This window comes from Oculina patagonica, chromosome 1 (genome assembly GCF_052425735.1).
Source record: "Oculina patagonica isolate OP01 chromosome 1, crgOcupat, whole genome shotgun sequence".
NCBI classification, from domain to species: Eukaryota; Metazoa; Cnidaria; class Anthozoa; order Scleractinia; family Oculinidae; genus Oculina; species Oculina patagonica.
The window spans coordinates 4917975-4945584 of NC_135758.1; the positions used below are offsets into that span (position 1 = coordinate 4917975).

General features: G+C 39.2%; 4 protein-coding genes across 4 annotated transcripts in view; 3 read left to right on the forward strand and 1 right to left on the reverse strand.

Moving 5' to 3' along the window:
• The window catches only part of LOC144648597 (uncharacterized), a 701885-nt gene that overhangs the window by 409787 nt on the left and 264488 nt on the right, over positions 1 to 27610 (forward strand).
• Positions 714 to 13084, forward strand: LOC144629159 (uncharacterized). Its single transcript, XM_078487403.1, has 3 exons — positions 714 to 824; positions 10127 to 10827; positions 12372 to 13084. Exons 2-3 carry the CDS (start codon positions 10417 to 10419, stop codon positions 12411 to 12413), a joined length of 453 nt encoding a protein of 150 aa, XP_078343529.1. The 5' UTR covers positions 714 to 824; positions 10127 to 10416; the 3' UTR covers positions 12414 to 13084.
• Positions 15214 to 17565, reverse strand: LOC144628927 (uncharacterized). The gene has a single exon (XM_078487087.1). The coding sequence runs from the start codon at positions 17228 to 17230 to the stop codon at positions 16712 to 16714; it is 519 nt and encodes a 172-aa protein (XP_078343213.1). The 5' UTR covers positions 17231 to 17565; the 3' UTR covers positions 15214 to 16711.
• LOC144652565 (uncharacterized) lies at positions 22837 to 24125 on the forward strand. Its single transcript, XM_078512624.1, has one exon. It carries the CDS (start codon positions 22873 to 22875, stop codon positions 23575 to 23577), a length of 705 nt encoding a protein of 234 aa, XP_078368750.1. The 5' UTR covers positions 22837 to 22872; the 3' UTR covers positions 23578 to 24125.

Here is a 27610-nt window from a genome sequence, read left to right on the forward strand (position 1 = left end):
CATTCCCCATACCCAACGACTACTGAGTAGTTTCACTACTGTTGATAAGCTCGTCACAGTCTATATTATTTAACCAATATATTTTAACGCAATTTTTTTCCTCACACCCCGCTATTACGGACTCTCGCTATTACGGACACTAAACAACGTCCCGAGTGTGTCCGCTATAACGAGAGTTGACTGTAGTCAGCCGCTGGGTTCATCCGCGGAGACCCAGGAGCAGTTAGTGGGGGGTGAGGGAAACGCAAAACTTCGAGAGAAAAAAATTGGCATAGAAAAGTTGGAGCGATTTAAAGGTGCTCCTGTGGAAAGAGTCTTACCAGGCCAGTTCCAAACAGCTCTCTGAATACTGCCTCCTGATTGGGCAGAAAAGTTCTTTACAATTAGAGAGCTGTTTGGAACTGGCCTGGTAAGACCCTTTCCACAGGGGCACCTTTCAATCGCTCCAACTTTTCTATGCCAAATGTTTTTCTCGAAGTTTCTCATTCCCTCAACCCCACTAACTGCCCCTGCGTCTCCGAGGATGAGATTGTTCGGACCCAAACCTGGGCCAGTATTCCATTATTCCACGGCAAAAATTTTCGTTAACCTTATTCCATTATTCTCTTCAGCCGTGCATGGTCTCTGGAGGTTTTAAAATTTAAAATTCGGTCACGCTACAGTGAATAGACCACAAAGGTTTTGAGGATTACATAGTTTAGACCACTCGCCTTATAACACTGACAGCGTGCGAGCAGCCTCAAAGAGACACTACAACATTTAGCTTTGTTTTTCCCGACACTGAACTGGTTGAAGCGAAAGACACCAAAGTCCAGCTTACTAAGGTTTGGAGAACGTTTTAGATATTTAAGGTTTTGTACCGGTTTTTGAAATATGGTTCAATATCGTTTCTAGAATAATGATTGCCCATTCACGAATATTAATTGTTGGACTGTTTACTCTATTTCCAAAAATCTCATGAGTGTATTATCACTCTCTGAAAGACTGGAATAACCTAGACAGAGACACTAGAAATGCACTTGATTTTGTAAATTTTAAGCGTAGCGTTCTAAGTAGGTTTTTTAGTTAACAAGAACATTGAGAAGCTTGAGAAGCTTAAAATCGGGCGCTTTGCCTTGAAAGGCAGAGTTCAGTACAGCAGAAACCACGAAGCAGTTACTTAAGTAGCACTCAGTCCGACTGTGTTTGTGTAAGTCACAGGGCTTGCATGAGCTGTATTAGTGTGCATAATATAATATCTAGAACGTTGTCGAGATTGCATTATTACTTAATGACATGATGGTTTCAATTTATAAATGTATCTCACACAATACAAATAAACGATTGAAGTAGACGACTAGACAATGTAAAGTTTTAAGACTTAGCAAAGTGCAGTGTATTGGTAATACTGTAAGGTGTGGTTTCACCTGAAGGTCGTGTGCTTTTCGGTATTTTCCAGGCATTGCACTTTGATGGGACAGTACTACAACTGTTTACCGGTGAACTACTATTGTAAAGAAAATGATCACAACTTGTTGATGAATGATTGAACATTTGTTTCATACCATTACTGTAATAGCAATTGATGAAGGCTTTTAGTCCTGAACCAAAGTATAAGGACTGGGAAATACTGAAACCCATTATCAGCCACCTTAAACGGAAATATCTTGTTGGTGTTTCAAGGAATCCAAGGAAACTTCACTCATCCCATGTATCTATGTATTGCGGTATTTTGTAATTTTTTGAGTGATTTTTGGGGATGTTTGGCAGGTGATAGTTTTTTTAAAAGAATTAGTAAAATTTAGACAACTAAGAAATATTGAAAATTTAATGTGAATTTAACATTGGAATTTGAAGTTAGAAATTGGCAGACGGACACCAAACAGTCCCGTGACATCCTGGAGTGTTTTTGCATGGGGGTCAACTGTGTGATGATGTTTCCATTTTTTCTTCAATCCCCACTGATAAAGAACTGTTGTTGGTGTTATGTTGGTGTTATCACATGTCAAGCCTTTAACAAGGTATGAAAGAACACAAGGATTTAAATTATTCTGGTGCTCAATTTTTGCGTAAGTAAAATTAATGTTACTCAAATTCCTGATGGATTCTGTCTTAAACTGTTACGAGCTTAGTATTTCCAAATTATTGCATGTCAATGTAAGGCAAGACAAGACATGCCTTGGTTCTTATGTAATTCTCTTAAAAACACATAAGATATTGACTATAATTTTGTCTGTGCTATGGCAATTCACAGTGGGGCGGTCTTGATGTGTCTTTAACTCGTGGACTGGACTGGACTAGTAAAACGCGGACTAGTAAAACGCGGACTTGTAAAACGCCTCTAGACACTTCGAATTCCTTGGCCACAATCATCTTACGGCTCTCTTCAATACATAATGTCTCAAAAAAACAGTAACCTCAGAAAGAAGTCAGAAGCAAATAAGGTCGAAAGACCGAATTTGAACATATAACGGCAAATGTTCTAATGTCACGAACGTAGGAGTCGTGTAGGCCCGTCACCTTTATTTACCACATACTGCCCCCAAATTAAAACAGTACCCTCAGAAAGAAGTCAGAAGCAAATAAGGCCGAAAGACCGAATTTAAACATTTAACGGCAAATATTCTAATGTCACGAACGTAGGAGTCGTGTAGGCCCGTCACCTTTATTTACCATTGACTGTTGATTTCTGGACGTGCCCCGTTCTACGTCGTGCGAGCAATACAAACGACTGCACTCAACAGACGTCAAGTAGTGGAAAGAAAGAAACATATGCACACAACTCATAGCATCAATCCCGTTGTTTTAGTAGGGGTTTGCAGAACGAACATGTGCTATACTGCAAAAACATCTCCACGCTAAAACAGACCATAGAGTGCTCAAACAAGCAGCTATTTCAAAAAGAAATAGTGTTTCGTTTCCAGATTGCGGAAGGGTGAGAATAGCGTAATGTTTAAGGAGAGGTGGATTTGGGGTTTATTTTAATTTGGAGCCCTAGTGTATGTTAAATTTGCTGAATTTGTGCGCGAGTGAAAAATAAAATAAAAAAAATCCTATTCAGTAGTAACTTCCCACTTAACGCCTACTGTCCATTTTATGTGAAGGAGGCATAAACTCAGACCTGCTACAGTTTGGCAGAGTTCAAGTATCTTGTGTCTTTCTCTCCAAATAAAGTTAAATAAAGGGAGCTTGCCTTCACCAACACTTTTTTTATTAATGAAAAAATAACTACAGAAAATAATATATGATAAGTGGTGACACATTTATCCATTTATCTGGATCGAAGGTCATAGGTTCAACTGCCGTTGGGGAACTCGGAAAATCTTTTTTCCGAGGATTTGACTTGCGACCACTTCTCCACTTATTTTCAGAAAATAATATGTTCCTATCAATACAATCGTCGATGAAATTATTACCTTTTGACAAAAATCTTGATTTATATACATCTCTAAATTGATCACATGCCCCAAGCATATGCTCAAATCAAATAAATGCCAACTGAAATTCTAGACAAACCAAAACCCTAGTCGACAAGAACAGAGATAAGCACAAATACACTGTTTCGAAGCCATTTCTTCCAAAAAAATGCGTGTAGTCACTTAACTTCGACACGTAAACAACAAGGGCAAATTAGTGTGAAAAAGCTACCATACTCAGATCTTATACCGGGATTTAACCCTTTGACCCCCAAGTTTTCCTCAAAAAACGCGTTTTTTTAGCCGCTATACTGAAATTTTGGTGCTATGGTCTGGAATTTACCTCAACTTTGCTAAAGAAGCACTTTTTTACACTTCAGCACCATTTTCATGAAGATTCTGTGTAAAAATGTACAATATTTTACTTTGGTGCATGCGCATAAGCCAAAATTTGGACTTGTTTTTTTTTTTTTTTTTTTTTTTTTTTTTGCTGAACCGTTCCAAATTTTTTTTTTGCCCCTTTTGCTTCCTTTTTTTCTCGCTTTCTTATTCTCGTTACTTTCTACTCTTCATATCCTATCTTTTGGCCAAAAAAGTTTGGACATTATCAATGGAAAAATCCTGAAAAGGGGACCTTGACCAATTACAGGTGTACTGGCCTGTTTAACAACGATTTTGCACCAAAAATGGATTTTGTTTTTCTTTGATTAGCTCTGTCAGAATGCAACTGATATTCAAACTGAACAGCCCTGTAGAAAGGTCGATTCAAGCTCTATCAGATTCTCATCACGAAATTCCACTGACGTGCTAATTAATGACGTCACAAGTGAATCAATGACTGCACCTCCAAATAGCGCCTGGATGCGCGTTTAGGAGTGAAAGGGTTAAATACATCCAGAACTATTTAGTCAAAACTGGATTTTATTTTGCTCGTTCGTCTCCATCCGCGCCGGAAGCTCTTCTGGCAAACATGAAATTATTTCCACAGAATAAGACACAGCCAAGTTGCTTCTGTTGTCAGTGTAACAGCCTTGATTTACGATTCGCATTTTTGGCGATGCCGTGGAGTTTCGATCGGACCGAGAAGGCTTTGAGTAATGCAAAGAATGTTTATATTGTTAGTTCCATCTCAGATAACTTATCCAGCAGTCGCGGTAGTTAATCTTGAGTTTTACATCAAGGAGATAAATGTTGTTTGACATGGCAGTTGCACAGCTTGCTATACGAAACTGTCCATACGAAATTTGATGTTTTAACAGAACTTGACTGTCTTCCTTTTCGTTATGAACTTTTCGTGCCGACTCGAATGTTTTCGCGATTCACCTGACACTGATCACGCAACTCCGGATACGTCCACGCGAGAACCCACGCAATTTTGCGTGTATTCGCGCGGCCTGTGACGTCGAAGATGCCGTGAATTTTCCTATACACATTTATACATTGATCTGTTACATGAAGTAAAAAAACTTTGTAACTCTCCTGCACATATGCCCTTCTCTTCAATCAACTTGCCCGTTTTCGGGGCACGCTAGCCCTTCCGTGCGAGCAAACACGGCGGATATGCCATGTCATCACGCTTTTGTTTGCGTTGCAAACACTCTGATTGGTGGAAGTTTTCTTCCGTTTTAGAAAATCGCTACAATGTTTACTTTACAATTAAACGCTAAAAGAGCTAACTCTAATTTTTTTCCAATACATCGTTTTAATCATACCTAAACCCATTGCAGTCGTCGGATATTTGTATTTGTAAGGAATCTCAATATTTTTTGGTCATGCTTAGGATTATCTTTCCGATATTTGAAGAACATGCTTTTACGAAGTTAATTGCCTTCGGTCAAACTTATTTACTTTGTGGTTGCGAGCGTTCTCCTGATTGGATAGTAGTCTCCACTGTGTAAATAGTTCACATCGAATCCAAAATAATACCGTATCGTTTCTGAGGAAACGAAACAAAAAGCTAGAAATATGCCGTTGAAGAAACACACAAGAGCTTCAAACACAAATTGTTTCGCTCGCTAAACCGTTTAGTTTTATCCGATTTACAAGCGCTTGTTTTACAAGTCCGCGTTCTACAAGTCCGTGCTTAACAAGCCCTCGGTTTCCAAGTCCGCGTTTTACAAGTCCGCGTTTTACTAGTCCTCGTTTTACAAGTCCGCGTTTTACTAGTCCGCGTTTTACTAGTCCTCCTTTTACAAGTCCGCGTTTTACCTGAGTCCGCGTTTTACTAGTCCGCGTTTTACAAGTCCGCGTTTTACTAGTCCGCGTTATACTAGTCCGCGTTTTACAAGTCCGCGTTTTACTAGTCCGCGTTTTACTAGTCCAGTCCAGTCCTCGAAATACAGTATGCCAAAACTCCCCGCCCTCTAAAGATAAGTCCTTGACGGTTCTTGTCGTTTTTCGGTGCCTATTCATCTTCGGCATCTTTCTCATCCACCTCTCGTTCTGTCCTGTGTCTGTCATCACACGAAAGAAAAGCTGATTCTCAAAAAATCTGCCACAAAAGGAAATTGACAAAAACAATATGAAAACCATATATCGAAAGTTTCTTATTCTAAAATTTTATCATATGTCTTAATTCAGAGCTACAAAGAAGTTCCTCCTTTTGAGTTATTGATACTGTTCTTACAGTACCTCTTTCCACTAGCGAAATTTTACAAAATTCCTTCGCGGCGAAAAGGTAGCGCGAATCCAGAACAGACTCCAATCGAGAGTGGGTTAATTCTAGATTACTATTAATTAACTATTACAACATTTATTTTTAAAATAGTTTCCCAAGCCGACTAAGCTATTAAACTAAACGTCGAGTACATCTTTCAGTAAACAAAACATGCCGTTATGACGCCGGAAATCCAGCTCACGCATACTTTACCCCGTGACTCTCGCAAACCTCCGACTTACGTGCTACTACAGTCATTCCTTTCTAAACATTTTTTTTTTTTTTTGACCACCACCGTACCTTTCTACCCAAAAAACTCATGAAACCGCCCGGTTTTAACCTGTTTTATCTTTCAAAAATTAGAGCGTTCGAAACTAAATAAGATCCGTAATCACAAACAACATACAACCGTTTACCAGCACTCTTTAAAACTCCTGAAACCCTTCAAAATCAGGCAAAATAAATCTTTGAAATAACCTTTATCAATGTTTCTTATTTTTTATTCAGTTCTATAAAATGCCTTTCATACACTACTGTCAAACAAAAATTTCAATTTCCTCAAAGTTTCAAGACAAATAATAACAAATATTTCGTGCACAATGTAATTTAATTAAGCCAATATTATCACGTCTAAAAATACTTCAAGCAATTCAGTGAAAACCCGTTTTTTTTTCGTATCAACGAAAACCACTTTCGAATAATCAATACATGAAAATAACAATAAGATCAAAAGGAAGAAAGGAACCTTTCTAATTATTTGAAGACTTTCAAAGCCGTGATATTATGCATCCAATCCGCGATAAAATTTAATTACAACAAAATCCAAGTTCTCATTTTGAATTCCATTTTTTTCAGTTGATACCTTTATCCAACTTGTGAAAAATTCCATTCAAGTTCCTATTAATACTGTACATTCCCAATGTTTTGCTCAGGTCTTCAGAAGCGTCTTACTAACCAAATCTAAAATAATTCCAAAACATGCTGTACAAACATTCTACTCTTTGTGACAAACGACTTGACGACCAATTGTTCAGAAATGAAAATCGACACAGTTCTTGCTAAATAAAAAAAAGTTTTACGGCGGAGTCAGGCTCAAAAAATATACCGCAAGATCACACCCCCATTCATAGTCAGAAACCAGCAAACCATCTAGTTTGCTAAGAAAAACACTGCGTGACATCAATGACGTTACCTTTTTCATTTACAAAAATAACTTTAACTTGTCAAAGTAAGTGCAATTTCACAATGGTGAATATCAGTACAGTATGGGGCCCAGTTCTCGGCCACTTTGTGTTTAACGCGTTTTTTTCACACTCCAGTTGAATCAAAAGAAAAAGGTATTTCCTTCAAACTATAGACTGATTCATGTGCTTTAAGTATCTTGAGTTTGATCGTTCAATTCGATATAGAAAGCTCACACGTCGAGTTTACGCGGAGGTAGGTGAATTTGCATTCCCGAAAAAGTTGTTTGTTTACGGCTCCAAATTCATGGATGTAGTTAAATTCGTATTTTATCCAAAAGCCCCCACCATACGAGCTAATTTTTGTGAAACGTAGAATAATTCAGCTTTCTGCTTTAGTTAACTTTTCGTTGAAACGTTGTATTTTTTGGTCTTAATTTACTTCGAAATTTTTTCTTGCGACGTTTGCGTATTTGCCAGTTCTCGGCCACCCTGCTCGCTATCACAGCTTAGCGCTTGGTTTTTAATATAATTTCATCTGCTGCTGCCAGAATGAAAGAAATAAATGTTTTAAAAATAAAGATCTCTAAGTTTTGAGCTGACTCTTGTCTTGTCTATTATTTCTACAACACCTAAATCTTTCAAGACCTTTTCACTGCAAAATAAACCATCTAAATGCACGGGTCACACAATGCGGTTTTGCCAGAACCTGCACATAGGCAACTAGGCGCGTTAAAATCCTTTTCTAAAGTAAAACAAAGCATCATAAAAATAATTTGGGATCGATATAGTATAAATAGGTTTACAGAGTGATTTTATGACTGTGAAAATTAATTGAGCATTTTTTTACAGATAATTACGCACAAGCTTTTTAGTGGCCGAGAACTGGGCCAAGGTGGCCGAGAACTGGGCCCACAAATGGAGCTTTTATTTTTATTATTGCTCGGGCAAATTAATTTTTGACCGGTCGATAGCTTTACACTAAAAAGCTGAATAATCTAGCTAGCTCTGGGAGAAATTTTAAGTTCCTGCGGTTCTTCTGAGGTAAGAAATACAAGTTTACGTCAAAAGTGGCCGAGAACTGGGCCAAGGTGGCCGAGAACTGGGCCCACAAATGGAGCTTTTATTTTTATTATTGCTCGGGCAAATTAATTTTTGACCGGTCGATAGCTTTACACCAAAAAGCTGAATAATGTAGCTAGCTCTGGGAGAAATTTCAAGTTCCTGCGGTTCTTCTGAGGTAAGAAATACAAGTTTACGTCAAAAGTGGCCGAGAACTGGGCCCCATACTGTACTTTTCCCCGTAAGCTTTTTTCTCTGTCCTTCCGCCGAAGCAAAAAAACACAACCTGATTACACATTAACCCAAAAGTCGACCAAGTGTGCCTGCAACGATTTCCTGTCAAAACTAAAATGAAAACCATTGCGGTATGTGTCACCCGTAGCGGTTTTGTAGCAACCCCGAGCTATCCCCGTCTTTTTGGCCGCGCCAGGAGACTACGCTCTAGGACGACCAAAGGGTAAACCTTAAATCGGCCACGCCCGATTAATTATTTATTTTGTATTCAAGTTAGTTTTTAATAATAGTTTTTAATTCTTAGGTATTTTTCGTTTTATTGTATATAGTCTTATTAAGTATTTTTAATCTTAGTTAGGACCTTTCTGAAAACCACTGTATAGTGAATGAAGGCTTCCTAATAAAAGATTATTATTATTATTAAGTTAACTAACACCTTCTTTCGACGAGTCATTGCCTGCCCAAAGGAGATATATTTATTTGAAGTAAGGCATAATGTTCGATACTATCGAACACAGTCGAACACTGGATTAGCATTAACCTGAGATCATGCCCTCCCTCCCTACTTACTTCATCTTTGCAAGGGAAAAAACGCCTGATCGCAGGTTAAATTGGCATGCGATTATCGAACATGGATTTTACTGTGAGTTTGTGTACCAACACGTTACGTTGACAGTGCAGGAACACAACTACATAAGCATAACGGCATCTAAGGAAAAAACTGATTTTTTTGCAATTCTTTATACCGTTATGTCGCGGACCAAGCTAACTAAGCGATAACAAGTTTTCGAAAAAATAATAATTGCAAATTAAACACTCGTCGAGTGCCTCTCGTTGTTGTAATCATGACCGCCTGGGGCATATAAACAAAGTACTGAATCACAAATGCGGCTTGGTTTATTGAATGGCGGCTTAGAAAGTAACCTGCGATCAGGCGTTCTTTTTCTGCAGCGGGAAAAAAGAACGCCTGATATGATCCCAGATTACTTGGAAAGTCGTCAAAGAACATTGAAAACTGGCTATTTATCGTCAAAGGATTTAAATATTTCAATTTTCTAACTTAGGAATAATGCCTATCGACCTGAATTCCCTGATTGAATGCTCGCGTAGGAATAACCAATTGAAAGTCCGTCGAGCCGAGCGAAATAAAAGCACCAGTGAATAAATGTGTTAACCCCGAAAAATCTCGCAGTCTATGGTTAACAATAAATCGTGTAACAAAAGAAGTCCCCCCCCCCTCCACCTGTCTATGAAGACAAGAAGAAAGCCACGTCCGTTTTAAAGAAATAGGGATGAGCGAGTGCAAACTTGACAGCCTGCAAACGTCTGCTCTAAATTTCAATATCACACCTTGTCAAAGAGCGAAGACGCTCCAAGTCTTATTCTGTGGACATTGCTGGTCCTAGCAGCATGCTGGATGCGTGTCACATATGAACCTACGTAGTAAATGACCTTGAACGCCCGCCCTGTGTTAGGGAGGACATGTGTTCCTTTTCCGTTGAAGACTCAGAATTTTCTTTGTCCCACGGAATTATTTACATTTTATAGGCCTTTTGATATGCAATCTAAAAGAAGATGTGCCTAATATTGTCTTTCAGGAAAATGACGGCTCCAGATCCACTTTCCCTTCTTCCAAGAAGGCCTCCTGTAAGCTCACGTCAAGCAGTAACCATGGCAACAAGACTGTTCAACCTGACTATTGAAGATCCTACTTCTGTCAAAGAATTAGACAGCTATGGAGACAGAAACTTCTTTACGAAAGGATCCTTAATGAGAGAGGAAATGGAAATGGGAGAGGCTGTTTGCAAAAAACACGTTCTCAAAATTTCAAACAATAAGGATTCAAACCACAAACGTGTAAAACCACAAACGTGTTCAGTGTGACGCCATGTTGTCCCTCCAAGCACGTGGCTATATATGCTCCACCCCAGTCCCCTCCGTTCTTAATACGTATTTTGTGAAGTGTAAAATCCTAAAAGACACCCAGCCTGGAAGTGTTGCCATGGAAACAAATGGTGTTAACCTGGAAACTGATAGTGCTGCCCTAGAAATTGACAATATATCGACCGATGCCAATAACAGCAACAACAACAACAACAACAACAACAACAATGCAGGAGATCTGGGATACGGAATAGAGATTTACGATGGTAAGGAGTATTCTGAAGAGAAATGCTTTGTGTTTGCTGTGCGTTTACTGAACTTCGTACCAGGAAAAATGCTGAAACAAATACCGCTGAACACTGAAACGCTGTTTAATGCCGGGATGGCCGTGGGAAGGTTGGATCGAGATTTAAAGGTGGGTCATAAAAATACAGCAAAGTTTCTGAACTATGTAGCAATCCTCCCCCCTCAAAAGCCTGCTGTCAAGCAACCTCGTTCGCCAGGGCTTTTCCCTTGGTGATTTGGAACGGGCCGGAAAAGGCCCTGGCATCGGCCGGTCACGTGATTATCTTAAATATTCCGCAGAACTCTAATTTATGCAACGGCCGGTAAATCCCGCTAAAACAAAAGTGAATAGAATACGTTTCACCAAGGGAAAAAGCCCTGGGGACGAGGTTGGCTGTCAAGCCAAGTGGCTCATCAGGCCGGAGCTTATCCCTGTTTCTGTAGCATTAAGCAGCCAGCTAGGAGTATTTAACACCCCTTTGAATGGGATGCTAGTCCCATCACAGGGTTACCCCCCCCAGCAGTAAATTTGCTAATACCCATTTATATACCTAGGTGGAGAGAGGCATTATGAGGGTGGCCTTATGGTTAGTGCGCTGGACTCCAGATTGAGTGGTCTTGGTCCAAGCCCTGGCCGGGGTCATTGTGTTGTGTTCTTGGGCAAGATACTTTACTCTCACAGTGCCTCTCTCCAGGTGTATAAATGGGTACCGGTGAATTTACTGCTTGGGGGGGGTAACCCTACGATGGACTAGCATCCCATCCAGGGGGTGTAGAAATAGTCCTAGTCGCTTCATGCTACAGAAACTGGGCTCCGGTCTGATGGGACTGACAAGCAATTACTTCTCGTGACTGACAGGTTAATTACTATCTACTGTGGAATACAAAGGAAGCTATATGGATAAACATCGACTTTTGTTAATTTTTGGGAATAATTTTCTGATAATTTTTATTTTTATTGTTTTCGTTGTCTCTATCGTCATCATTGTCATTGGCCGTTTTTATGCTAGAAACGATAAAGTCGTCGTCTTACGTCTAAGACGTTAAAGGCGTCTGGTATAGAAACGGGACGCAATAAGTAGACGGCTTTTCAGAAGAAATAAATAAAAAATAAATTGAAGACTGAGTTCTACACTCGGAGGATTCTGGGCACGAAGACGTTAAAACGGTCAGACGTTAAAGGCGTCTATATTATTTACCGTTTTTATACTAGTTAACGGCGTCCCGTTTTTATACTAGACGCCTTTAACGTCTGAGACGTTAATGAGCGTCGTTCGGACGCTCTTACGTAAAAGACGTTAAAGACATCGGACGTTTAAGGTGTCTGTCTTATTTACCATTTTAATACTAGACGGCTTTAACGTCTCTAGCATAAATACGGCAATTATCTATAGGCGCTTACCATAATTAGTCAAAACTAGCCCGGCGGTCCGGTGGGTTTTGGATGTGAAATGTGCTTTTCGACGAGATTCTAGCACAAATCCACCACAGCAGTGTATAATATTTATGCATTGACGGATTTGACAGGACAAATCTGACTAACAACAGAATTCTGTTCTCGAATATACCGGTCTGGCCAGCCAGTTCTTACTAATGGTAAGCGCCCTACGTTTTTGATTGTGATTACGATTGTGATTGTGTTTACTCATCCGGCATCATAACTTTGTTTAACAGGATTTTCCATGCCCAAGGCTTGATCGTTCAGGGCATCTGTGAGATCTATCAGCTGTTGGTGACACAATCGAGAAATTTCTTGACGCTATCGACGATCAACATCACATAAAAATGATTCGAGAAGTTTGTGAATCGTTCATAAAAGAAATGGCACCAAAACTTCACCTCTTGCCCAAACAGTTCATACACGGAGACGCAAGTTACAAAAATATTATTGTCACTCCGGACAACAATTTTGGTTACATAGACTTTGGAGATTTTAACTACACTTGCCGGGGTGTTTGAACTAGCAATTTCTCTTATGTACATCTTGAATGACGATGGTGATTTGAGCTGCGGGCGCACCCGAATGGCGGGATATTTTTTCGCGGGATATAAATCGATAAACCCCTTGTCTGATGAAGAATTGCAACTCCTCCACGTGTTGGTGGCCTCAAGGTTTTGTCAGAGTTTTAGGAGCCTACACTAGCAAAAACCTTGATCCTGATTATGAATACGTGATGGAAACGTCCAGAAACGGTTGGAAGAGCTTTGAGGAATTTCGGAAATTACCCAAAGAAGAAATGCTGAAAACATGGCTCGAAATAAGCGATAGCAAACGGTAAAACATATGCAGGTTAGGGTGGGTATTGACCAACTTCTTGTTTGCGTGATTGCCCGGGTGAACCTCGACTGCGTCTTGGCAGGAGCCCATTTATGAGCTCTGGGTGTCGGTCCACAGTCCCGCTAAAAAGGCCAACATTCAGCCATTAAAAAGGAAGTTTTATGTGACATTAAGAAAGCACCATATTTTTTTTGTGGGACACAGTAGAACTTACCAGTAGACAATCCCGAGCGGGCTCAAGCGGGCAAGATATAGCCACATCCCCCATCTTACCCGCACTGATGAACAAATCATGACAAAGCACGGTTAGCACTTTTGTTTTTAATTAGCTAATTGAATTTTAGGCAATTATAATACCATTAATATAAAAAGCGCAGCCCTATTTTATTTTTTACCCAAATTGGATTACTGCTATGGTAAAGAAAAACTTGGGCAGGCAGGCTGCGTTAATTGACGTCCTGTAAAATTGCACTTCTTCGTCTAGAATGGTTCTATTTTAAGACGCGTTTTTTTTTAACCTCAGTTTTGTTTGATGTTCGGCTTTGATAAAGATTATAGCATGTGAGTTCCAGCAAATGGCGTAGTAAGAATCCGAACCACAGGGAGCGAAATGTCGCACTATGATCGAAAAAAAGAGTTTATAATACAGTTTGAATTCTGTGCGCGCACTTATTGGCTTAAAGTTTTGAACACACAAAACTTATTCTATTGGAATCCGCAAATCTGATTGGTTCTCCCACTGTTGTCTATTCGCTAACACAACACGATCGCGCACACGTTGCTCTTGAAAAACGTTCTTGTCTTTTGGCTCAAATAAATAAAGATGTAGTTGGATTGCAATACTTAATTAAGAGTTTCTGCTATAACAATTAGACTGCTTGCCTTCATTTTCTGAGAGCAATAGTCAACTTGGTTTCGCCCAGTTGACTGTTCGCTCCAGACCTGAGAAAACTCGAGCAGGTAGTCTTATTGGTATGATAGAAGAAAAGATAAAAAAAACTCGTTTTATTGTTATACCCAATATGAATCTACAGCATAAAGCACAGAAAGAAACCAGAGCTGCTGTGTATTATACTCTCAGAAAACACTGGAGTCATTTGAAAATACTTGTCCACCGAGGCGGCGGAGCGTTTTGAAACGTGAGGGGGGGGGGGGGGGGGGGTTCGGTCGTACACCAAGCCAAGCGCTACCTTCCCTCCCCCCCGGGTGGGGAGGGCGCATACCCCAACTTATATTTAATTTCCCAAATATCTTTTATAAACCAATTTTATGCTGCGCTTATGATACTTTTGGCACTGAAATGTGGGGGGGGGAGCTGACCCCCTCCAAATTTCTGTTTGGGGGGACTACCTCCCCCTCCCCTGCTTCGCCGTCTATGTTTAATAAAGAAATTTTGAAACGTGTGCTCTAGTCGTGTCGTTATGACCGGGCTGTTGGCCTTTTTATTTGTTAAATAATGACACATAAACCGACGGTTTCATTATTTTTTTGATAAGTATGCAACGGAGCGAAGTTTTGACAACTTTTGTTTTATAAGTTATCAGTCTCGCATTGCTTAAACCAACCTTTGATAAACAAAATAGCAGTCTTGTAACTATGGCAGCCTTTTCAGTAAAAAAAAGATTTTCGTGAGGATCGAAGCCATTTTTAAAAGCAGAGAAGTTGTCTGTTATATGATTGCTATTGTAAATTCCAAATATCACCCCGAATTCAATCTTGAAGCATTGAATCATATCTCATCGGATCTAAGCCTTTCATTTGAAAGTGTCTTGTCATTTGGAATACCAGCTATGTCTAATTAAATTCTCAAGCAGCTGGAAATCTACTTTCAGAGATAAAAAGATTCTGTTGATGGGTTTCATCGTTTGGAAACATGAACCGTTGAAATCTATACAATTTCAATTCCATAATAAACTAAATGTTTTATATGTTTAATCTTGAGGAGATCAGTTAGAGCATAAATGAGTTATTTTGACGGAACCCAAGGTGTAATTTTCAATTTATACTTTCGTCATTCAAGCTAAGAGGTGAAATATGTTTTTTTCTTTCAAATCTTTAGCCAAAATCAAACTAAACGTGCTAAACACATGGTTGGAAAAGGGTGAATATTTCAAGGCAGGGTGGGGTAGGGAATATAGAATTTATCCTAAAGACAGCCAAAGGCTTCGACAATCCGCACCACCCCTCCCCACGCGCTATGTTTAAAGAAGCTCGAATGAAAAAGGTAAAAACACAGACTGGAATTTTGATGGCATTTTATTACGAAATGATAAAATTGTAGACTTTTCAACAAAATGTGCTTTTTCTTTATCTATATAATGAAGGCTAAGTTTACTAAACAAAAAATTACCGATATCACCCCAGAACGTGCTATTCTACAAGTATCTGGAATGAAATTCACAACAAAAACAAACACAGCATGAATTCATCTGTTGACGACAAAAGATAGTTTCTTTTGCACGCGATTACAGCAAGTCAAATCAAGTTACATTTAAATTCCGTACTTTTAGTCACGAAACGCATACGAGCCATAACATTTTAAAGTAAACTTTCTAGAATAACACGATTTGTTTGAACTATTGCCTTTTTAAGCAACAACCGTGTTTCTAAATGACGCACATTTAGAGACAGCCTGCGTAGCAGGCGCCTGTGTTGTTTTTGAGCGCGTATTTGCGGGAATACGCGCAAACAACTACACAGTCGCTTGCTACGCAGGCTATTAATTCAGTCAGAGATAATCAATCTCAAATAATTTTTTTAAAAAGAGAGATGAAACTTCTTACGCTCACGAGAAATGCAAAACCACCCACTTTCACTTATAAGGGCGACTCCAGGACTTTTGTCCATTCGCGAAATGAAAAGTCGTGACAATATTATCGTAATTTATATGAAGTCAACACGTTTTTAAACTGAGCCCTTATAAAGTCAATAATGCAGAATACATGTCAATATTTTCTTACATCAAGTTCCATTAGCTCCATTTTTTCTATTGTCTTAATTTTTATCTTATCGATAAACCTATTTACTCAAGGCTTACGTACTTAATGAATGCATATATCCAAATAGGACTTGTTATGGGAGGGCAGGGGGGAGGAAGCAATACTCCAAGCTGCTTTCTTCCCCGGGGGGTACTCCCTTATAAGTGCTTAACGGGGACGTGCGGCCCGATAGGGTATGGTGTTCAGGCTTTTTTGTCTTGAACAGGGTATATATTTCACCCCTTTTTGTCTTAAATGGGGTATCTTTACATGGACCAATGTCAAATAGTATAGGCTTATATGCCTGCAGAGGTGTAAAATTATACAAACTTAGCTACAAGCCGATTTTTAAAAAATTCTTCCGTATTGCTGACTTACGTTGATTTCGGCATTGATACTTAGCTTAATTCACTATTACAACAAAGGCAGTGAGGTACTTGTATAAGTCTTAGACGAGGTATCCGCAAAAATAGGCATTCTGTCTTAAACAGGGTAGGAAAATAAAAGGTTCGTGTCTTAAACGGGTCAGGGTTTAGAAGCTCGGGCCGCACCCCCTACCCGAGATTATGTCGAGTACCCCCCCCCGGGGGGGGCTTTCTTCATGGCGTTTAAACCGAAGCGTCGGCTTGTTTAGTCACTAGGCTTTCAAAAAAGCTTTAGCTACTTTTACTTACGACGGATTAAACTCTTTTTCTTAGCAGAACCCAAATGCCAACCAATATATTTGACTGAACTGTTACCACCTTCGGCCAAAGTCCCTAGTCAATGGTCTTGGATCTGTTCCGTCCGTGGTGCCTCACCAAATTCTTGTCAGTAAAACCATCTCGAATGTGGTTTATGTTAGCGCCTTTCTCAATCAGAAATTGCGCACAGTCAAATTCCCCCTCGCAGACCGCAGCGTCCAACGGCGACGAACCTTCTCGGTCCCTTACATCAAGTCGTGCTCCTTTTGTTACAAGATACTGAATGCTTTCAAGGCTTCCTGCACTCGCAGCACGGTGTAAAGGGGTAAATCCCTCCAAGCTTGGCTCATTTATATCCACGTTCGTTCCTTCCACGACAGATTTCAACGTATCGACATCATTATGTGTCGCGGCCCACTGAAGTAAAATCTGAGGATCAAGGGAAAAACTTCGTTTTCTTCTTCGATCGAGTTTTTCGCTCGGTGACAGGGAGTCTTGATCACGTCTTTGCACCGTTCTTTGCTCACTTATTTTCCGCGATATGCTCTTAGAAGTCGAAAGCTTCAGTACAGTTTTACACATGGAAGAAGACATCTTGTTTCTTCAAGGCGGAGCGTGCAGGATTTTCACGTCGACTGATGTTTTTCTGACTGTTGTTTAACCGAATCTATTTTGGGCAGACTTGTTTTTTCCCTCTAGCTGGCAAGATAATTGTTTTTCTTCTAGAGTTTCATTTCCTGCGGAAGACTTGTTTTGATTAAAATTTCTTCTGTTGTTTTTCGATGGTTACGGATCTAGCTTGTTCTGTTCCGCGCCGTTTTTGAGACAGTTATTGCCGTTTCATACAAAAATCAACAAGCAGTAAACAAAATCACCCTCATTTTTTGATGATAAAACATTTCGTAACACGCCCCTGAAGTGTGTTGCGAGATAATGCTTGTTTTCGTTCGCTATCTTTCACTGTGATTAACGCAGACTAATTTGAAAATTCCTACAGCGAAAGGTCATCGAATTTTCTGGTCAGGATTAAAAAAACGTTTTTTCTCTAGCAGACTAAGCCATCTCTTGTTTCCACAAAAGACAATTACTTTTGTTCTTTAATACTTTTTCATTTTTTTATTTTCAACCTATCAATGTTATGCCCTGGGGCCGGGCTTATATAGCTATAGCTAGCTGTATGTGGGGTATCAGACTTTTCAGGGGAACTACAGTATTTATCAAAATCGCCACCCTAGGGTCCGAAAAATGGCTCACCCACATCAATAAGTCGTGTATTTATCAATCATAAATGACCAAGTCTTAGAATTTCTTTGAATACTTTGCGCAGTCTGGAGCAAATAAACATCAGCATTACAAGTTTTAACCATGAGAAAAGATTTCCACGGTCTTCCTCACAAAAAAAAAAAATAATAAACATCCCAACTCTGGGACCCAGTCGACTTCACGTCAAAATTCCCAAAGATGGGGATGGCGATATGCATTGAAATCTCGATTTCGCGAATCAAAAGTCGCTGCCCTTAATTGGATTTGTAACCCGCGATCAGGCGTCCTTTGAACGCCTGATCGCAGGTTATTGGATTTGCTTCACTCGGATAAACACTGTAATTTTACCCCCGATTTCTTTAACCAATTTTCGTTTCCCCTGAAGGCTCAAGATATCGGGACTCCACTGCAGTTTAAAAGCCCACAGTGCCCGGCTTTTCCTTATCCCATCCCTGTCGGGTTAAACATTCAACTGAGTTCGTTAGCCTCGGGCATCAGTGAATGGATTCCATGTGATAATGATAACTTTTATTTGTGTCAACAATCGATGTAATCGTTTTTATCTTATCAGTCTTTAGTGCATTGCAGTTTGCCAAGGTCAATAAAAGGCAAATGACTCTCTCCAGGTCTCTTTGTAAATGACAAAGTTGTAAGACGATCGGAGATAAGAAAGAAGAGAGCAAAAGGAGAGTCTCCCACGAGCAAACGATCCAAAACCGAAAAAATACCTCATCAACGGTGTGTAAGAAGTAAGTTGCGCGTTGTCGATTCCCTTTCGTTCTGAAATATTTTACTCCCGCTTGAAACTTAACTGGCATGCGCAATAAAACCGGAGCATCAGAATTTCTGGCACTGGATCAATTTCATTTTCCCAGGCCATCCCGGCAACCTGCCGCTGACCGAGGAGTCGGCGGACTATGGGCTCAAGATTGTCCGGGGACATAGCATTTTTGAATTAATTCGAATTTTTTTGATTGGCTGTTTGGAACAAAGAATTCCTAAATGGAAGTCGAAAACGTAACGACTCTCTCATACATTCTTTTAAAACGTCATGACTGCATACATGAAGACCGGATGTCCTTGAATCTAGGACTGGAAATCCTGTGTCCCCAGAGCCCTTTGTTTCCTCGTGCCAAGGCCTAGCCGGCTAAGAGAAACGAAAGGGCTATGGGGACGAGAATGGCCCAGAGTATTTTTAGCCTCTCCCCAGATTTCGCGCGCCAAATTATTCAAAATGGCAGCTCTACGATCGAACGTGATGGTCTGACTATTTCAGTGCAAAAACTGGAGGGACTGTTCAGTCCAAGTTATAATTCAACAGCTGTAATTGGACACACGTAAACCTGCTCCAAAACCATGTGCCATTTGCGAAGAAGCAATCAGCCAAGGGAATTTTGTTAAAGAAGTTCGGGCTGAGTTGACACCATTTAGTAAGCAAAAGGTAATAACAGTAGCAAATACAAGATAAATGAAAAAATGTGTACGTATTTTAACAGATAAAGGCCAAGATATGTCGCGAATTTCTTTGTCTCTGTATTAGTTATAATGAAAAAATGTGTACGTATTTTAACAGATAAAGGCCAAGATAGTCGCGAATATCTTTGTCTCTGTGTTAGTTATAATGAAAAAATGTGTACGTATTTTAACAGATAAAGGCCAAGATATGTCGCGAATATCTTTGTCTCTGTATTAGTTATAATGAAAAAATGTGTACGTATTTTAACAGATAAAGGCCAAGAATGAAGATATGTCGCGAATTTCTTTGTCTCTGTATTAGTTATAATGAAAAAATGTGTACGTATTTTAACAGATAAAGGCCAAGATATGTCGCGAATTTCTTTGTCTCTGTATTAGTTATAACTTTGGCATACAAAATGACCGTGACGCAAGGGAAGTCTTTTTTCCAAGATGGCGGACAAGTCATTCGCTTGCTTGCGTTTGTGCTTGCGTTTGCGTTAGCAATGTTAACACGTGTAGCAAGTGCAAATGTAAGCGCAAGCCAGGGACAAAAAAAGGACATTCTCCATTCCTTGCGCTTACATTTCCGTTTGCGATGCGCTCGTCGGAAATTTAGAAAAGAACGGTACCCCTAAAAGAGAACAATCTAAGCGTGGCTAAAGACGAAGTTTGAACCCTAAAAGATACCAAAATACTAAAAAGTAGAATTTTTTATTTGTATATTTCTTCATGTGCAACCCTAAGCGGGATCTTGGTGGCTAAAAATATTGGCGTTTTGCTCGTAAAACCCTAAGTGAGACAAAAAGTCTGAAATTAACACCCCTAGACGAGACGACGAGCATCCCCGTCCCCCTCCCCCCTTTCGCAGTCCCTCCGCTTTCCGGGCGTTTGCGTAGCATATGTGAACCTAAATCGGAGCCATTATATAGCTATTTATATTTTTCAAAGTATTGCTATCCTTTTTAATCATATGTACAATGTCGTATCTGGATCTTAAACTGTAATTTTATATTAAAAGGAAAAGTCTTTGACTTCAACAATGGTTTAAATTAACTTTTCATTCGATATTTATTTACTGAACCGTGATTTAATTATTGGATCAGCAGCTAATGAAGACAAAATCTTAACAGGTATAAATTGAATTGTTATCTTTACAGAAGAAGGGAAAATCAAATCATCAATAAATGACATGAAATCAAATCATCAATAAATGACATCTTGGTAATAAAATTGACTCCTGTGGAAAAATCGCCCAGAAGAATTGTCTTATCGATGCTCTTTATGATTTCTATTCTTGTAAAACTACAAAAAAAAAAACAGTATTCCTGTAGTCTGCAAGAAAAGCAATCTTTAGCTGAGGTCAGCAAGCCAAGGGGCTCGTTTCGCGAAGGCCCCGAAAAAGGCCCCTTCAGTATACATCGTTTTATTGCTACAGGCTTGTTTCGTATGGACTAAAATTAAATGGAATTGATTTACAGAGAATAACTAGAAAATTTTCCACACTCATCAGGCAACTTTAACGACTGGTTGGTAAATTTAAAAGCTGGCAGTTAAATGCAAAAAATTTAAACGGTTGCTATAGTAAATGCGTTACATGGTTTTTTGAAAGTAATCAAATAGTTGCCAGGTGATAGACGGATTATTTACATATTTTAAATATAAACAAAGGTTTTCTTCTACAAAGTTTCAGGCGTATACACTTCTCTGATTTTAAGATACAGATATTAAACCAAGAATGGCTTTGCTGACCCGAAAAGTTTCCGGGGCTTTCGAGAAACGGACCCCAGCACGAAGTGTGACTCACGCGTGATGGTAGCGCGCGTGCTAGTCGCGCGTGTTTCACGCTCGCGGTTCGTGCTAACCCACCAAACAATACCATACGTCATGCGACTACAGTCCCTTTGCACTCTGTGCAAAATAAAGAGGCGCGATATTAATTAATGTTTCACCTTCACATACGCAGACGACAGACTCATAGTAGCCATTAGAAATCATGGCAAACTACATAAAATCTGCTTACATTTTAGCTGGTGGCCTTTTTGTTGATGAAAAATAGAAAATATACTTGTGGAACTATGGACTGGACTACGTGAACAATGGAGTTTGGATGAACGATTCCTTTCTGTTCCTTTAACACTCTGTTTCGTTATCTCATTAGTATCGGATATCGTTGTGTGGTGTTCGTTGGAATCTAACCTGAAAGTAGTGTTGATCGAATTAACACAGGTAAATAAATATTATCGGATAAAAACTGACCATGATAAGTTAAAGAATCCGCGACGGAAGCCGCGGTTATAAGGCAATGTAAAAAACGCGGTGCGGTTTTCCAGCATGGTCGATGTTGATTATATTAATAGAAAATCATAATGAAGATTCAGTTTCCGGAATCAGTATTTTAAGGAGTTTTGTACGGAAGGAATACAAGAACTTTCTGAAAGCGAATTTCAAGGCTCGACCACACAGGCATTGAACGCATATATTGGCGTCGATCAACTAGGCGCGCAGCGCTCACAGTCGAGCTTCGTTAATACGGACACCAAAAAAACAAAACAAAAAACGTCCATGTTACGAAGTAAAGTAAAGTGTCCTTACAGAAGCAAAGTTTTCAGGACTTTTGGTCCCCTTCGGACCAAGTGAACTCTCGGTTGTAGGGAATTGTCTGTGTTATAGAGGTGTCCGCAAGGAGAGGTTCGATTTTCCTTGACAAATTGCCTGCCGTAAGGTGATTAACAGATTAACACCCCCGTCTATTGAGGTTAAAGAGAAATACTTGCCAAACGGCCCGGGAGCATAGTAAGACTTGTGAAGCACTTCGAATCTCTTGTATACCCAGAAAAAAAATTAAAACATCTATGCACATTTTCGGGCGATTGTGTCGGTCCAAAAAATCGGTTGAGTTAATTTGAATTACTATCTGTGAAGGCATCCGCATCGCCTAAGGTGGGATACTGAGTCAGCATTAATCTTATCATCGTGAAAAGTGAAATGAGAGTGATAAGTTCTGAAGAAGTCATTATTGAGGAAAATTCGATTATGACAACTTTATTAACATACAGTTATATCAATAAATGTGGTGCGTACGAAAACTACCCTTAGGCTAAAAAATAATTGCACAAACGCATTTTAGTATGTAAAGTAATGTTTTTGAGAAGATAAGATCTCTTTAAAGCAACTTGAAGTTATCACGATTATACTTTATCCCAATCCCCACTTGTCGGAATACAATCATTAAAACTGTTAAAGAAGAAAGAAATTATTTTCCGAGTTTTTTAAAAAACAACCGTTAGATTCCGTTTGGAGGGGAAAACGGTTTAGATGACCTTGTGGGTCGGTAGGAATTTTCAAATTAGTCGAGCCAGCCTCGATCAAAGATAGCGAAAGAAAACAAGCAATTAATTGAGTAAATATTACAATGACGTCCTTAAATAGTGATTCATCATCGCAAAGCACAGGAATTTATTTACGTCTTAAGGCCTTGAGGCAGTATCAGCGAAAACTTGTACAACGCACGCAAAATGGAACAGCCTAGATCCTTAGCCAGCGAAATAAACACAGACGAAAATGTCATCAAATCAGGCTTTTCTACAGGAAATGAAACTTTAGAAGGGTCTGTGTCATCTGACGAGGGCAATCACGACACGGTGATACCAAAGATTTGCGTGCAACCAGTTGACCACAAAACCTTATCCGTTCTTGATCATCTTGGAGTCGATATGTGCTCTGAGCTTAGGCTTTCGACTAATAATAACATCTCGAGGAGAATTAGTGAGGACAAATCTGCTGCCATGCACAAGGATAAAGATAAATTGAGGCCGGACGATAGGTTGGCGCGTAGAAGAAAACAAAGTTTGTCCCTCGACCCTCAGATTTTACTTCAATGGGCGGCGACCCACAATGATGTCGAAACGTTGAGAAACGTATTGGAAAGTAGCAGCGCGGATGTTAATGAGCCGGGAGTGGACGGTTTCTACGCTTTGCATCGTGCGGCAAGTACGGGGAGCTTTGAATGTCTTCAGTATCTTGTAACAAAAGGAGCACAGTTGGAAGTTCGGGACAAAGATGGCTCGTCACCGTTGGACGCTGCGGTGTATGAGGGGGAATTTGACTGCGCGCAATTTCTGATCGAGAAAGGCGCGAGCATACATCATATTCGAGACGGTTTTACAGACAGGAAATTGGTGAAAATACGCGGGCGAAAGCGAGTCATGACCTTAGTGTAGACGGACTACAGCAGCGAAATCTTGGTTGGTTCGCCACTCATTCAACAAAACGGGGTGAACTTGAAATGACGTAATTTTCAGATTAATAGACTACACACTGCGTTGCAGTTCACTCGTGTGGGGCATTTGTCAGGTAGCTCACGTAGACAGTAATGAACCAAACTGGACAGTGAGCTGAATCACTAAGCTCACAAGATTTGTTTTTGAGTTTGTGTTTTTTATCAAGAGTGTCAAAGTGGATTCTTTTCAAGAAGCTTCTGTCCGAGATTGCGCTGATGATAAGCTCACAATTACGTCCATCTAGTAAATAACAAGCACCCGTGAATAATTAAGATAAGAAAACAAAGAACGTATGGAAACAATATTGATCATTTATTTGCTATAAGTGAGCGATCACTTGAATTTCAAGTTGCCTATGTACAGTAATGTCATTAAAATTGTATTTAAGTTTTCAAAACGTGTTGTTTATAGTCCGAACTTCACATGTAAATTCCTACAAAATAAAAATTGCAAATGGAAAAAACAATTGAGTTTTAAATGAATAACGGTCATTCAACTGTGATGACCGATGGGGGTTTAATTTTCGGTTATCTTGAAGCCAAAGGCATGATTTTATAGCTTGCAAACGTCTTTAAAATAAAAAAATGCGTTCTTGCGTTCTGGCATTCGTTGAGACTGTAAGATAAAGCTTTTTTGGCATCGCATGACTTGTTTTGCGATTCGTGATGCGAACTGCCTGTAGCACGGAATTTTAATTTCTATTTTCACCTTTTTCTTGACTTGTTTGACTTGTGCTAATCTTGTTGTGATTATGAAGTGAACCCTTATGCCGACATGACTAATCACAAATGTCAACACATGAAGTGTTTATTAACTCCTTCGCAGCTGTTTCAAAAGCGATTATCAATTTAGGGGCACGCAATATACTATCAATGACATAAATCCCATGTAAATTGACGTCCTTTGTTTTGAGCTTTAAAGATAACACGTTAAGCCTGGTCCACGCGCGTGGCGCGAATGCAAAGACAATTGCAAGCGACTTTTACACGTAGAACGCCAACGCAAGTCTTTTTCCAAGATGGCGGACATGTCACGCTTCGCTTGCTTGCGTTTGTGCTTACATTTGCATTAGCAATGATCTCACGTGAAGCAAGTAGAAATGTAAACGCAAGCCAGGGTCAAGAAAATGGATAATTCTTCATTACTTGCACTTGCATTTGCGTTTGGGTTGTGCTAGTTCACGCGTGTTTTTCCTTGCATTTGTGTTTGCATCACTCGTTTGAACCAGCCTTGAGGGTGCAGGGAGGGGAGGAGGGTATTGGTTTCGTCTTAAAACAACATTGTGCGCCCTCAAAAAATTCGAAACCGAACTTTAAATTTAAATATAACGAAATAAAACACAAATCAACTGCTCTACAGTTGTCAAATGAAACTCAGGTAAACTCTCTGATTATATCGTAGTCATGTTAAATACATGTACAAAACAATTTTCATCTCAATGTGATTTGGCTTTATGCTCGATTACAGAGCGGCTGGTAATCGAGACCATGTAAGCTTTAAGATGGCTGATATTTTAAGCGGGTTTATATTATTATCTTCAGAATGTAAAGCTTATTTTAATTTCGAAGGTTCAAAGTATTGCATTTTTAAAATGCAATTATTGAAAATTGCTTTAAATTTCCACGTTAAAAGGTCAAATTTGTGTAGAATGACATGCGGTGGGGTCTCAATCTGGTTGCCTGATGTCACTTAGCTCTCGTTTCACTTTTATTGTATTTTAAGTTTGTTTACAAGTACACAGAAATAGAAGTTGTTAGGTAAAAACTCGAACACAGAGGTGAAGACCGAAACGAAATAATGGTGAAATCGCAACCCGGAAAACATGAATTAGTTAGTACCGACAAGTAACACTGGACAGCAAACAATACAAATCAAACTTTTTCACCATATACGTGAAACAATCGATGATTGATCCACTTAGTTAAAGTCTTTTCCTAAGATTTTAAGTGACTATAATTTCAAACGACTTTAAGAAAGTCATTGTGCAAAAAACTGTTATTTTGCTGGCCAATTTTGGTCGAAAATTGGATGTTAACTGATATGTCGTTAGCCAGTGACAATAAATAACAGCAATCTTTTTTGGATTGTTTTTCTTGGGTTACTATTTATACATGTGCATAAATGTGCTTTTCACGTAAATAATATGTTTTAAACTGTCAACACTAACTGGATCTCGCTTTAAAAAGCTGCTCGCGTGCAAGCTTATCGGATTACAAAAGTGATAGAATATTTTCAATTTTAAATTCTGACACAAACGTTCAAGGGTACAACCAGTTTGAGTTTATATTGCTATAAACGTTTGTTGAGATACTACTATAGCTCTGTAGGTCGGTGATTTAACAACATACCTAGAGTCTCATTTGCGAGGTTTTTGTGTGCCGAACAGAAATCCACAAATATTTACGCGATTATATTATTGCACTCTAATTTCCCACAATATTATGCCCCAAACAAGTTAATTTGTAGCTCTAAGCTTGTTACCTTCCAGTTGCAACACCAGCGCTGCACTCATTGCGCATCTTCGCGCCTCGCGCGCGCTACACACCAAATGCAAATAAGTTTAGCATCCAGGACTTCTCGGTTCAATAAAAGCTTGGTAAACCATGTGTTTTGGTAAAAGTTCGGGAGGTCGAAAGTAAAACAACGGCTTCTCTGTAGGTAATTTGCTTTTATTTAGTCAAAATCCACGTATCTTATAGCTCATGACTATGATAATTGACGTACCTTGTCAGAACTGTGGAGAATCCCCCTCGTGTTTCGTTGTTCCACTTTCCAAGCGAACTTCGCCGTGGTAAGTACAACTTAGCTTGTAAAGCCTCTATATCTTACCATTATGGAATACACTCTTTTTATTCTATAAATATACTCTAAAAGAATATCAAGGCTGAAATTTGCGAAATTTTAAGAATATTTTAAGAATAAACCCGAGGCTGAGAACTAAAAAAGAACGTAATCTTGTGTGTTGAAAATGTGTAAATACAACACAATTATATATCTTCAATTAACTAAAACATTTAAATTCGACCCTTCTCTAAATGACAAAACTAGCTAAAGAACAACAAAGCAGCACTAGCCGTATGTTTGATGCTAGTAACAAAATTAAGTTAGTACTTGTAATTGTTACTCCAATAAATTCTAAAACGAAAATGCCAACGCTATTATAGGGTATAAGAATATTCACAAGAATATTTCAGCCTAAAATCGACAGAAAAATAAGAATATTCAGCTTGGGCCGGAGAAACAATATTCTTATAAAAAGAAGAGAGTGTATGAAGTACGATTTTGAACACTGAACTCCCGACAATCATAAAACAAAGACATGATCAGTCGCAAACGTTTCGTTGTTACCAGTGATTGACTGAAAAGCGAAAAAAATCATTCAAATGAGGAATTACAGTGACTTCAACAGACCGAACGAAATCGGTTCTTCTTTGCACGGTCTTTTGCTGCCTTATTTGTCTTCAGATCAAGTTAGTCCGGCTTTCTAACAACGAAAGATCAGACAAGCGACTCATGAAAATCTCTTTCAGAGGTATCAGTCATAATCATCTTACGGTTTGAAGTAAGACATAAACTTACCATGTTCAGTTTCCTTATTAAACTTCCGGTAAAAGTCAAGAAACCAAAAGTAATAAACTGAAAAAACACTGAGGGACTTTCCCTGCAAGACAAACGTCGGACAAAGACAAATACAAACTAAAACTGCAATATATAACCAGTTTTTAACACTGTACAAAGCAACCAAATGAATCGAAAGAAATATCGTTTTACTAAAATGTTTTACATGCTTTTCCATCTCAATTCTTTGTTAAATACAAACAGGTCAGACAACACTTTCAAAGTTATTTAGATTTTATTGTCGACTTTTAGTCAAATTTGCATCCCAGCTTCCTGTGTGTGAACGCTAACAGTGCGTCACGCGAGAAGGTCACGCGAGTAAACAAATAAACGCACGCTGGAGATAACATTCGAG